This window comes from Crassostrea angulata, chromosome 1, assembly GCF_025612915.1.
Source record: "Crassostrea angulata isolate pt1a10 chromosome 1, ASM2561291v2, whole genome shotgun sequence".
In the NCBI taxonomy this organism is placed as follows: Eukaryota; Metazoa; Mollusca; class Bivalvia; order Ostreida; family Ostreidae; genus Magallana; species Magallana angulata.
In genome coordinates this window covers 40,665,022-40,679,062 of record NC_069111.1, presented here as the reverse complement: position 1 = coordinate 40,679,062, position 14,041 = coordinate 40,665,022, and the positions used below count along the sequence as shown (strand labels likewise).

The 14,041-nt window shown below is 32.8% G+C and overlaps 1 protein-coding gene across 1 annotated transcript in view; it reads right to left on the bottom strand.

Moving 5' to 3' along the window:
* LOC128169786 (uncharacterized) overlaps positions 1-13,072 on the bottom strand; it is a 28,512-nt gene extending 15,440 nt beyond the window's left edge. The window contains exons 1-10 of the mRNA XM_052835861.1: positions 12,969-13,072; positions 5,303-7,574; positions 4,910-5,131; positions 4,639-4,808; positions 4,322-4,504; positions 3,488-3,637; positions 2,785-2,909; positions 2,544-2,699; positions 676-774; positions 402-554 (exon numbers count right to left, since the gene is read on the bottom strand). Coding sequence (XP_052691821.1) covers positions 402-554; positions 676-774; positions 2,544-2,699; positions 2,785-2,909; positions 3,488-3,637; positions 4,322-4,504; positions 4,639-4,808; positions 4,910-5,131; positions 5,303-7,574; positions 12,969-13,032 — 3,594 coding nt within the window. The 5' untranslated portion in view covers positions 13,033-13,072. The remainder of the gene's footprint in view (positions 1-401; positions 555-675; positions 775-2,543; positions 2,700-2,784; positions 2,910-3,487; positions 3,638-4,321; positions 4,505-4,638; positions 4,809-4,909; positions 5,132-5,302; positions 7,575-12,968) is intronic.
* Positions 13,073-14,041: the final 969 nt, after the last annotated feature.

Below are 14,041 nucleotides of genomic sequence, written 5' to 3'. Positions count from 1 at the left end.
ATAAATACAAATTAAATATAATCAAAATGTTGTAATATGATGTTAAACTATAAAATACTAGATTGCAAAACAAATACTATAAATCACTATGATAAGCTTATAGTATTTGAATACTTAATTAAATACGCCTTGATTAAATATGCAGTACACTGTACTTTAATTCTTTCCCCATTTAAAAATAAAACAAGTCATATCAGTGCTTTCAGCGTGCGTTAGAAATTTCAAATCTAAAAATATTAAATACGAAGCCTCTAAAGTCCCTACCACAGCTTCCAGATTCAAAACATCTGTTGCCGTGTTCTATATGAATGCGATCAATGTTAACTTTATTAACATTCAGCAATGAATAAAAAAAGACTTGAAATTTTAAACAAGAAATACAAAGCACCCAAAGGACCTACCACAGCTTCCAGTGTGAGGTAAGGCTGGTAACGAGTCAGTGCATCAAGAGTGCTGTATATGACCTGTAAGTCTGCTAAGTTGAATCTTCCTTGTGAGTTGTTGCAACCAGGTGTGATGATCTTTTCTACTAGTCGCATTAGCTTTATTACCTTCTGTTGATATCAAATTTTCTTTTACATGATAATGCTGGGATGGTTATTGAAATTTTATGTCAAATGTTTATTATTAATCACATTCAAACAATTAACATAAAAAACTGGTATGTGATATTACTTTTTGATAGTTTAAAAATATAGGTCCTCCATGCGTATCATCAATATAGATAGACTCGACTCCTCGAAGCACATCTTCTTCGCGTGTGGTATTTTCTTTCTATGAATATTAACAGAAACATAGGCCATCTAAAGTAACACATTGATTATCATAGTTTTGAATACATACTCTATTATATACATGTAATGGTAATATGCTTATAAAATTACATGTTTAATCTTAATTATTTCATATGAGCTTCAAAATGAAAATCACTTGAAAAATAAGCCAAAATGAGACTAGAAGAAGTGTGTATAATTGGTATTATTATGTCTCCTGCCAGTTTGTCGCTATATATTCAATACTCATCTATTTCGCATAGTATACAAAGGATTTATATATAGTGTAAGCATACTATGCCGAAAAAGAGCACGGCAAATGTTTTCAACGGAAATCTTACAGGTGCCGTCAGTGGGTTTTGAACTCACGACGCTAAAATCGTTCCAGCTTGAAGTGCAATGCGTTATACCGCTACCCTATATAAGCCGATAGTGTACCTGACAGTATATATATATATATATATATATAAAACACGTAGATATATACGACTGACATCAAGCAATTAAAATTATGATTTACAGTCAAGTCGTACACAGACCAACTCGTATACAGGTCAACTCGTATACAAAATTTTCCGCATAAAAAACGAAAGTCAACCCGTATACAAAAATTTCCGCATAAAAGCTTAAAGTCAACTCGTATATAAAAAATTCCGCATATAAAATAGGTATGCTTAACCGAAAGTAATAAGGAGTGTCTTAATTAGCCTTTGAGAAGTCATCCGTTTGGAGAAGCAAGAAACACCGCGCTTGATGTTTTAACAATTATTCTTTTGATATGTAGAAATAATTACCAAATAATAATGATTGGATTGACACAATTAATTATCGTTAATTTTTTTGTTGTTTCACATCGTTACCGAGTTTAATGATAATGCACAATTATACGAGTTTAATGATAATGCACAATTATACATGTATGAATTTTGCAATCTTTGTAATAGTTGATAACATCCATTTTATTCTTATATGTCCTTTTTACGCTGAATTACGGAAGCAATATATAGAGAAATTTTATTACAAGAAACCAAGTGTTTTTAAGTTACTTTTAATTATAAATTACTTTTACGTTTTGTTTCTAACTTTTTGTATACGAGTTGACTTTCGATTTTGTAACGGGATTTTTTTGTATACGAGTTGACTTTCGGTTTTTTATGCGGAAATTTTGTATACGAGTTGACCTGTATACGAGTTGGTCTGTGTACAACTTGACCGGACACCAAAATGATTATTCTTTCTAAAAACACTTCATTATAGACGGTAATTTTAAAGTTAAATTTTCTGATAAACTTTTGAACAAATTGATTGAACATTTTTCAAAGAAATTCTACATGAGAATCACAAAAACACTTTTTTAAATGACGCTTAATAAAGAATGTACAATAAAAAAAATTAAATTAAACATTTCGACTTTTCTTAGTAAGATCAAACGTCTCTCATTTCTTGAAAAGAATATAAACCTTTGTTGACTTTTATTGTACAACAACTTGTTGATTTAATAAACAATCAAATCAATTGATTAATTTGGAAATAAAAACAACCGCTTGCTTTTCCGGGGATTATTCTTAAGGACTAGCCTAGTCAACACTCAAACGTCACAGCACGTCAGTATATTCAACAATTGGCATAATAATAACAATAGTGTTGTGTTGTGCATGTACTATGCCTAAATAGTAGTCAGAGTTTGATACTTAGTGCACGAGCCGGAGGCACAACACAACACTCTTATATAAATAGACGATCGATGTATTCTTAACTTATCGTACGTACGTAAGGGAACTGCTTGAAACAGGAAGCCACTGCTCCAATGAAACACAGTGTTTGTATGTCATTTCCAGACAAATAATGCTCGCTAAACTTTTTATCAAAGTGAACAAATGATGCCTCAATAGAAGATTCGTCCGTAGGATAGTATGGAGGATACACCTGTTTAGAATTGTAACAAACTTATGAATTGCCAGAAAAAAATGAAATCACACAAAAGTTGAGAGAGTAAAAAACAAACTTGTACCGTTATGTTTTTCGTAAAGGTTCCGTAATCTCCATAGATATCAAAGACTCGCACTCTGACAGTCACAACATAGCCAAAAACTGGATCCCCGGCCTGAATAGGCACATCAGCAATGCCACTTTCACCTATTCGTAACATTAAAAAAAATTAACAATTCAATGAATTGATCATTTAACAAACACACAAATTATTATCTCAAATTATTAAAGCTATTGCAATAATTTTCAAATGTACATGCACGACTTTGCTTACTCGATCAAAAGACAAAATTTAAATGTGATAAATTGACGTGGTAAACGCCAACTATGTGTTAGAAAAATTTTATAGGGTATCCTAACCTCGCAGACTTCTGCATGAGTAACATCATTTATTACTTTTGATAGACAGATTAAGCAAACCAAAAAAGCCCTTTTTCCACCTCCCTCAAACATATATTAATTTTAATGTCAAACGTTTTGATATTTTGTCACAGATCAAGGGAGCGCTCCGGCTTTATGGTGTTTCAAACTAGACATGGCTATGCGTGCGACCCGTCATTGCTAGATTTTGATGAATTTATAAAGTACCGGTGACGGTGTAACAAACTCACGGCATCGACATCTGACTATGGAATGCCATCAGATGATGCATTTGTCCAAATAATAATTGATGCTATGTATCATTTAAAAATGCACAGTGTTCGAAGATAGAGGATTACACTTACTTCCTTCGTATATAATTGTGACAACATCATCTTCGCCGTGTGTCAGGTTTCTGCGTATTACTGTTTCAAACAGGTATACCAATGTTTGTAAACTGTCATCAGGGTCGATCCAGTTTGAGCAATTAACGCTTAAGATTGGTGATACAATATCTAAAAAAAATTCGTATTTGTTACCAGACATAGTTATTATATATAAATGCGAAAGTCGAAAAAAAGGAAACTACGACATTAGAACTAATAAGTTTTCAGTAAGTCGGATGAAAGAGAAAAAAAATTATTTCGATTTTAAACATTCTTTTATTGCTTAACCCTTTGTATTTATGCCTCAATAGAATTTGTTATAAATTTAACGCTTAAAAGTGTTTAATAGCATGTGGGTTTCTTCAAGCTTCTTTTGAATGATACAAAACTCTACAGAAAAATGTGAAAATCAAATTAATAATTAAAAATGTATTTCCAACTTAATAATCAGAAATAGATATGATCTTTACATGAACTCTTATTCTGAGTATCAACAGGGGATCAAAAACAGTTCTTCTTTTGAAAATAATGAAGATGGTAACATCAGAACAATAGGAAATATCGAATAAGAGATGAGTGATTCAGTATTATTTAGACGTTATTTAGTATTTAAATAGGGATAAGTGATGAATAAGTTTTTAAAATCTATTAAAATTCAATGATAAAATCATTACAAAACATAATCTATAACAGCATAGCTAGCTTTTAAATATTTTTAATTTGCGTTGGTTACAACTTTAATATTATCAGATACTGATTGTATGATTTACCGTTAAGTTGATTTCAAGTTAGTTCTGAGCAGCACATATTTACCTGTTTGTAATGTAACGGAACAAATTCCACCGGTAGGTGGCACGTTTGTGTGTATTCTTCTGTACACCTTGCCTTCTTGTTCTGTTTCGTTGCCCGTTGTGACAAATAATGTCACAATGTACTTCTTACCAGGATTTAAAACGTTGCTGGATATCACGAAAGCTTCTTTTTTACTTGTTGTATCTAGGAATTATAAATCTCCCATTGAAATACAGAACTGTCATTTTTTTAAATATATTCAAGAATAATTCGTCAAGTCGTTGCCAATGGTTTCATTTTAGTTTTGCAAATAAAAAGTAGCTGAGCATAAACTGTACCGTTTTCATATAAATCTGCAGACAGTTGAAATACATGGTATTTTCCATTTAATTCTTCCCATATTTTCCAGTCATACTTAATAGCCTCCTCTTGTACACATGATTGACACCAAGCCACTAATGCAACCTTTGATGATATAGCAACTTTGTTGTTGCAATTAAGGCTACAGCTGTGAATGAAGACGAAGAGTAAGGGTAAGAAACAATATGTCAAATATTAAAAAAAATATTGAATATTAATTTACTAATTTTGATGACTGATTAAATGTACTTGATAGCTAATGTTGGTCCCTCCTCGGTAATTGATGCAATCTGTGTAAAAGTTCTCTGGGAAGATCCCTGGTGCACTGTCACTGTAACAGCATACTCATAGTCAGTTAAAATTCCGGAACTCAGCTGAACAACCCCATGTGATATTTCTTTGAAGGAACACGTACTCAGCGGTGTTTCATTAATGATTATTTCAGTTTGAGTAAGTTGTACACGTGAAATTCTGAAAATAGTAATTCCTATTTCATATGATTAAGGATACATAACAAACATAACTTTCAAAATATCAAGTGATTATAGCTCTGTTTAACTACATATTCAAAGAACCGTCAACTATCCATCGACACTAAGAATGAATTCTACAAACTGGTCTACTGGTCTCATTAAAAATTACCTGGTACATTTCCATGAAAAGGTTAAGTTTTCGTTTCCTCCGAAGATTTGGTAATCAATTCGTGATTCAGCTAAAGCATCGAACGTCATATCCTTTGATCCAATGACGTAATCACCTCCTACTATGTAAGCAAAGGGATACGAGCTATGGAATTGAATAAACATGTATTCCGAAATCCAAGTGGTACTAAGTGTCACATTGAGAGTTAAGTTGTACAGTCCATCTGTAAATGATTTTCTTTTTATTAGGAATCTACCTTGACCTTCCTTCAAAGGATTTTCATAATCAATGGGTAAACCAATGGTGTTGGTGTTGTCCGTTTGGAACAAATTCCATTCAAAATAAGCATTTTCGTCTTGGCAGAGTATGTTCATTCGATTTGAAATGTAAAGATCGTATGCAGAGAAGACTTTCAATGGATTGGTTGGTATTGAATGCTGACGATCAAAAATACCATGAGGGTCAAAACAGGTATTTACCGTAGTTGCTACTTCTGTCATAGTTTTGACAGATATGTAGTTTGAACAATTTATTGTAACAGTATTTGCTCCAAGGCTGGTGTAAACATATTTGAAAACCAATGGTTCGGTAGATGATATATTCTGTGTTTTAACGTAAACACTATCGCGATCAACTGCATCCCCTGGTTTCATTTCACATGTAACAAATGGTCGTGTGGTACTCGAAGATGATATTACTTTAAATTCGGCGTATCCTGGGGGAAGAGGTATCTGTTTGGGCTGAACGATGAGACTCAAACTGTCTTCTACGGAAAGGTCTGCTATCAGAAACTGGTCAAGAAACACCGTTTCCCTTTCTCCGTTTGCATGTACTGCATAGACGGATGGAAAGTAGAACCCATACATCATGTACTTAAAAGTGAAATAAGTTCCATTCATATAATGATTTACGTTATATGTGTATGAATATATGCCAGTGTGAGAATTGGTGTCGACGTTCAAGAAGTAGGAAGGAGAACCATATATACCTTGTGCATATAGATATACATAGGTGTCCCGCAAATCAAACCTTTGAGAACTACACGACAATTGTATCACCCCTAATGTTATTGTAAGGCTATATGTTTTCACGCTCTTTCCGGATCCTATTTTGATAACCATGGCATAGGTCCCACGTTTGCTGGAAAAAGTGTGTGTTACTTGGGGTGACACCAACTGGAAAGTTTCGGGAGGTGCTCCGTCTTTGAAATCCCAAGTAACTGATAAACCGGGCGGAAATTTTTTAAAGTTTTTCATTGAAATGGTAAATGTTACATTAACAGGAATTGTGACGGATTTGTAAAAATGCCTATATTCGGATGTGGGAATGACTGGCTCTAATTCCATACTCATTGAAACGGGATTTGGATAACTAAAACTAAAGTCGGATAATGAGTATGATTCTACATACATTGTTGCGTGTACAGCTTGCTCGGATATACCATTGGTGCACGTAAATACCACATTCATAGTGCCTGGTGCCTCATAAAAGTGAGTCCGTTCAACTGGAGAATTATTTGTTAAATTTACAGCAAGCGTTTCTTCTCCATCGCCATAGTTAAATTTACACTTTACACTTGTAGGGTCCTGATTCATTGATGAGTAGTGTAGGGTTAAAATGACTTTGCCGTCAGGATAAGGGATATATTCAGTTGTTGGGGAAATAGACAAACTTCCAGTTGGTATGGGATGCTCTATCTTTATCATTTTGCTGTGAAAGTGCGTATACATCGAGTTCCAAGCCCTAAGCGTTATATTATAAGGTCCAAGAGCTACATAGGAATGAGCAATGGTACTGGGCACGAATTGGTCATGGAAAGATCCCGCTGTGTTTTGAATGGTGTTATTATCTCCAAAGTCAATGACGTAATAAACGTTCCAATACGGAGACGAAGTAAAGGAAATTTGAATCTGCTCGTTCACGGCTGCAAAATCTTTTGTTGACAGTTCCATAGTTATCGGATCCCAGATGTAAACTGTTTTCCTTGAAGTAAAATAATTGGTTCCATTATATGACAACAATCCATATACGGAGTAGTTCCCCTGGTAGAAGTACGAATGGAGACGTGGAGCTGCGGTGCTCAGATTGCGTAATTCCGATGCTGCTGTGTCGTACTCACTCTCACTACCGTCAGAGTAAAACAGAAAAACCGTAATCTGGTCATTGGAAATAGTCAAGTCAGTCTGAGCAGTTATTTTGAACTCGATGGGTTGTCTTGTTCTGTATACTATGGAATTATTGAAGTGGACAGTCTGATTTTCCAGAACTTTGCCTGAATGAAAGAATTTCATTTAACAATTGTTTGTATGAATAAGTGAGTGAAAAAATAAAGCTTAAGCATGATGTCTCCTGTGATATAAAAGACAACTCTTCAAATAGTTTAATTAATTCTATCCAACTTTTACCGGATTTTTATTTTATTTTAATTTTTATAACTTTATCTTGTTTATAAAGCAACTGTCAGTTATTACGAGATACTGAATTGTACGGCAGACATTGCCTCTTTGTCCGTATATATTGTGCGTGCAACTCAGTATCTCGTTTGAAAGACTTATTTCATGTACGTTCGACTTATTATCATGAAATTAACAACTCAATGACTTGTTTGTAGGACTTAATATCCAGTATGGTTGATTAGTTATCTAGAAATAACGACTTATGTCTATTCGTAAGACTACTTCTACAATGAATCCTACGTACGGCATTGAATTTCTTAGAACATTCGAAATACAAACTCCTAATTACGAGATACCCACTCTTACATACATATTTTATCTTCAGTGCGACTTAATATCCCCTATGTTTAACTTGAAAGTTATATCAATTGACAGTACTGTGGTTTTATGTATATCTGAATTCAAATTCATATAAGAAATTATCCCAGATAAGGTTAAGAATTAAAAGTATTTTTCGCTGTTTTATATACTGTATAACTATCTGTAACAGATGCCTGAAAAATACCTGAAATTATATAAAGTTAAACCCTCGTATTTTCAAGAAAATGCCTTGCAATTACAAATGATGAATGCAACTGTTGAAGAATGATTATTCTTTTACATAAACAACAATTATATACACTCTAGGCCTGTGTGAAGCGTTAAAGTTGTGTTTTAAATACCTTGACATTCAAGTCGATGTAGTTAAAATTCGTCCACTAAATTTGGTAATTGCAAACATATAATCCAAAAAAAAAAATTAAGTGCGCATCGATTCTAACTAGTTTAAAGGAAATTTTATTTCAATCAATTCCAAAAAGTCTCATAATTAATACTGTCCAATTAATAGTTCGACAAACATTAAAGTCGTTGTACATGAAAGTCGCTGTGATTTTATAAATGAAGAAGTTTCAAGGGATCAAGGCTAACGTTCTTCAGGATGATTTTTAGAAGGTTTCAAAATTACATTCAATTTGCTAAATTTGTTCTATTTATTAGACGACTTAAACATGAAATCAACTCATAAGATCGAATATCGGGACATATAATTTCTCATCAATGGTGGATTTTCCTTAAATAATGAAAGAAGTCGAAATCAGGCTCCAGGACCAAGAAGCAATCGTAGACTTAAGTCAAAAATTGTAAACTGTCTTAATGTCTCTTGGTTAAAATCACTGAAAAAATAGAAATTCAATTAAAAGTGTCTTGATACAAAATTGTCAGTTAAAAAATTTCAATCCTCCAAATATGATAACAATCATTTTATGACTGACTGAAATTTTGACTTAAGTCTGAAATTGCTTCATGATTTTAAGACCTAATCTAAATCGTTTGAGGCTGAGAGATAGTGGGCTTAAACATTCTTATTTTTTATTGAAGTCTGTGCATATCGAAATAAAGTATCAAAAGTATATTTAAAATCGCACTGAAACATGCAAGAAAGCAAGTATATGAAATGAAAGCCTTAATTGTTTACAATTATATATATTATTTTATTTATTTTTTTTTCGATAAAGGGGTGATATGAAATGCTATGGAAAACAATGAAGCAACGAAAAACTGTCAAAATTAATAATTCAATATGCTATTTATTGATCTTATACAAAATTCTGGATATAGGAGAAGGCAAAGTCTGTACATTTTTTTTTTCTTCTTATAAAAATGCAGCCGGTTCAAAAATATATGTAACAAAATTGAAAAATTAATTTAAAAGCTTAAGAGATGCCTCAGACGCTAATTTTGAAATTCCAGATCTGAAGTTTTTTCAAACAATTCGTGTAAATTATCTATTATAATAATTTCAGAATAGCCACACAGTAATACCGGAAACCCTGGCCAAGTTGCCACACTTTTCACAGTTAACATGCAAGTAGAAGCCACTGGGTTATTTCTGATCATGCCCAGTTGTAAATAAGACGGCTATTTAACAATTCATGCAAATTGCTGTGACCGATTGAACCTCATCCAAACATATTTATTATGAAGCCGGGGTCAATAGAACCTCATCTAAACACATAAATCCGGGGTCGTGAATTTCAATGATCCTTCCTTTAAGGTCCTTCTGACTCACGTAATCACTGACCTTTTGCTACAAAACATTTTTCTTTCGGCTTCCGACAATAAAAATATTATCTTTTTAAATACTACTATTCATTTAAGTAGGGCCTGTAGGGTAAATGAATTTCTTAACCTCCTGAAGGGGCCTCAAATTTGATATAATAAATTTATAACAACTGTATAGGTTATTGCTCTTTAGCTAACCCGTGTCACACAGGTGACCTATTACAATTTTCTTCGTCCGTCGTCGTGCGTCCTTTGTCGTCCGTAACAAGTCCAAATTTTTAACTTCTTATTTAAAAATACAGTGTTAATTGTTACTATTTTTGGTTAGGAGCATCTCTTGGATAATGGGAATCTAACAGTGTTGATATTTACTATTTTTGGTTAGAAGCATCTCTTGGATAATAGGAATCTAAAGTATTAAAAATATTGCCTATCCAATTCTGGGGTTTCATGGGCGGGGCCAAATATCCAAAGATACCAAATTTTGAAAAAAAAATGTAATCTACTACCGCTGTGGGGGAAAACCAAGAAGTTTGGTTATAATGTTCATGGCCCCTGGGTCAATTTTGGCCCGAAGGCGGAATTAATACGGCCCTTTACTGAAAATGTATTAAATCTTAGAAAACATCCTTCTCTACTCCCCTATCTTCTGTATTTGGAAAAAAACTGAGTTTTTTGGGTTTGTGTTTGGTGTCCTTTATTAGGAGGGGTGGTAAATAAGATGGCCATTCAGTGAAGATGTATTTTTTAAGGGTCACTTTGGTCCATTAGATAACAATTCTTCCGTTAACAATTTTACATTTTTAACTTCATCCTGAAAAAAAATTCCAGTGCTTGGTATGCTTGTACATATAGCAATAAACTGTATGCATGTTGTGTCAGTTATTAATGAAACTGTGTTCGTTATAAAAGATTGACCATTTAAGGTCCTTTTTTCCCAAAGTTTACAATTATTTCTTGATACTGGAGTTAATATAGATAATTCAAGATTCCTCTAACTCTCCTTTCCTCCGCCCCATCTTCATTAATCGGTGTTTATAAACATCAAATTGTAGAAGCGAGTGTGACTGTCAGAAGAGTCTCTGATAAGGGTTAGACTCTAAGATAAAGATTAAAATCGAACATGGGATTTTAAGGATATGGCACTCAGGTGACCGACAAGGCTTGTCTGTCTGTTGTTTAAAATTACATTCCTAACAAATAAAGTATAACGTATTTGATATTTTTCCGTTATGGGGGTTCGTTTATAAGGGAGGGGTTTGCTCTACCAAATTAGTTGCTTCGTAACTGTAACATCAGAATTAGTGGCCAAGTTGCTAGGGCGAGCCTTATTGGTTAAACGGTGAAACTACATTCATCTTTAAAATCTGCCAGATTATTCTATTCATTGGCTAGAACGGGTCCCCAAAAAGTGTGAGGTAAATTTGTATAGTTTCTAGAAGAAAAAATGGGTATCTTGTGATTATCTATAAAGCATTGATGACCAGAAGGGAGTCTACCAATAGTGTAAGTTTCATGGACCAGTGTAAGTTGTAAGTCGGCCCTTTATATGAAATATAGTGAAAATATTATTATTATTTATTCAGAAATTCATCCTTGGGCAATACAGCCCATCAGTTTACAATAATTCACATAAACATTGGACTCTTTGGAGTCTAAAATTGGGGAGGGGGGAGGGGGGGTGAAACCCCTGATCAAGTGTTCCACAGTTCCACACATTACATATAGTAAATTAAATGTATTAATTAATTATATACGAATTGAAAATACAGTTTTGAGTCAACAAGTGTTACACAAAACTAAAGGCATAGTATAAATTTATAACATATGTTAACATACAAGAGAATATGTTTCTTAAATATATTGAATGAGTTTCATGCAATTTAGCAATTAATTATTACGGATTAATAAAGCACATTAAATATATTTAGCAAGACCAACCAGGGTAGATACGTGATCTAAACCAACAACTGAAGTAATTTAAATGTACTTGGAGACTTATAATAGTATTCGCTTAAATATTTTTTTCGTAAATTATAATATTTGAGACATTGAAGAATAAAATACATACATCTTTATATCTACCCCTTGCTTTTTGACAAACAGCATTACATTGTAAGATGGCTAAGTGGCATTGGCCTTTATTGACCATATAAACTTTTTAAGAAGGAGAGCTTTGTATAAATATATTCAGAAATATTTGGATTTTAAAGCTAAAATAATAGAAATGTTTCATTACATAATAATATTCTTATGGCTGAAAATATTATATATCTAAAATTCAAAGATTAATCTGATGGTTAATTTAATGATCATCAAGCATCCTTAATAGCAATGGTAATAATAGCAATGGTAATAAGTATATAGCATAGGTATTACAGATACGAAGAGACGTAAACGATACCATAATAAAAGAAACATTGAGGAGTGGTGTAAATAAACATAGACACTGCACTCTTTCTAGTATTGTATATATAGTGAATGTTTAAAAATAAATGTATACATGCATTATGCATTTCTTTCGTAATAAGACTTAATCACGAAATAAGCCCCACTTACATGCACATTACTGCATAGATAACTGATTTTTTTTTAATTCCCCTGAACTAAATTTCAATATTCATGCATGTTTGTATAAATTATAATTTACTATATACAGGTGAACAGTAGTTACAGCGTTATTGTTGACAATTTATGTGCACGATCCTGGTACACGAAAGATTACACAGGATATTACAAGAATTACAAAACATGTTAAAATCATCTGATTCAAATAGTTTACGCTTAATTAAAGCTGTATATTTATCTTTGGTCTATGCATTTAATAAAATTTTATTTAAAATTAAAATTAATGTTATAAAAATTGATTTGAAATTAAATTAAAACGAAAATTACGGTGCTTATACTAATGTGATACCTAAGGATTGTGTTTTAACAAAAAATAAATAAAACTTCTCATATAAAAGTAAATAATTTTTCAAAATTATTTTTCTCCTTTAGATTAAATGAGCATATAATATACCGTTGCATTTCAAATATTCCATTACTTTGTTAAGCTTTGTCTATCATTTACAGAATCTAAATTAAATAGATATTTTTTTTTATATTACGAATAATTCAAGTTTGTCAAACATTATTTCAAACTTTATAATCTTAAAAGAACTCACCATCAACAGGATAAAGTGCGATTAGCAAGGGAAGGAAAAGAATAACCAGGCAAAGTCGCTTCATATCTGTAGGTCTGTGCGCATACCATTCCAGTCGTTCTCTCTGCGACACTAGTATGCCAACTCTCTAATAAGAAGGCCCGCGGCTTAGTCAATAAGTTCAGCTGCATAAGTCTGTGGGCATGCGTTAACATCACGCTGTGTGGGTTTGTAATTGTTCCTTTTATTTTAGATTTTAATTCTAGATTTTTCCTTGGAGGTTTCTATTTTGTCAAACGTACATAAAAAATCATTTAAATGCATGGATATGGCCTCCTCATCGAACGACGTTTTATGTGATGTAGAGCAAGAAAGCAAATTGCATCTCATCTCAACTTTAGTTCATGAATTGTCCATTATAATACAGGGTATCGGGGTAAAATAATATGTTTGAGTACTTTTTTCTTTGTTTGCTTTTTTATTCAAGTTTCTTATGTTAAACATGCTTGTCCATAGAACAGGGAAAAAAATTAACTCTATATATCAGTTTTAATAAGCTGTATATAGTTTTTATCTGACATCAACTTTTTGCAAAAGAGCAGATAACGTGTGCAAATGCGACTGAATAAAATCTAAGACGATAATGAGAGAGAGAGAGAGAGAGAGAGAGAGAGAGAGAGAGAGAGAGAGAGAGAGAGAGAGAGAGAGAGAGAGTACTTAAGCGCCTGATTTAATTGTATCTTCTCCTCCTTAAATATCAATTGTTCCATTCCGATCGTACCACATTACCACCATTAAACAATCTTTAATGTCAAAGTATGAAAAGCCAGAGAGCCTTGGGAGTCAAATCCATCTTCATATAGATTAATCCAACGCCAAGTAATGGGTAAGCATACTAGTAATTGTTTGGACACTTAAAAAAACAGCTGGGTAAGAGTACGGTTAATATTGAATCGGCAAGACACAAAAAATGAATAGATAATTCGAGCGGTTACCCAAGTTTCGAAAGGTGACAATTCTTAACATATCTGAGCCTTTGCATGTACATGTAACTGGTCGGATGATTCAACTGTGCATTGATGGTGGATATAACG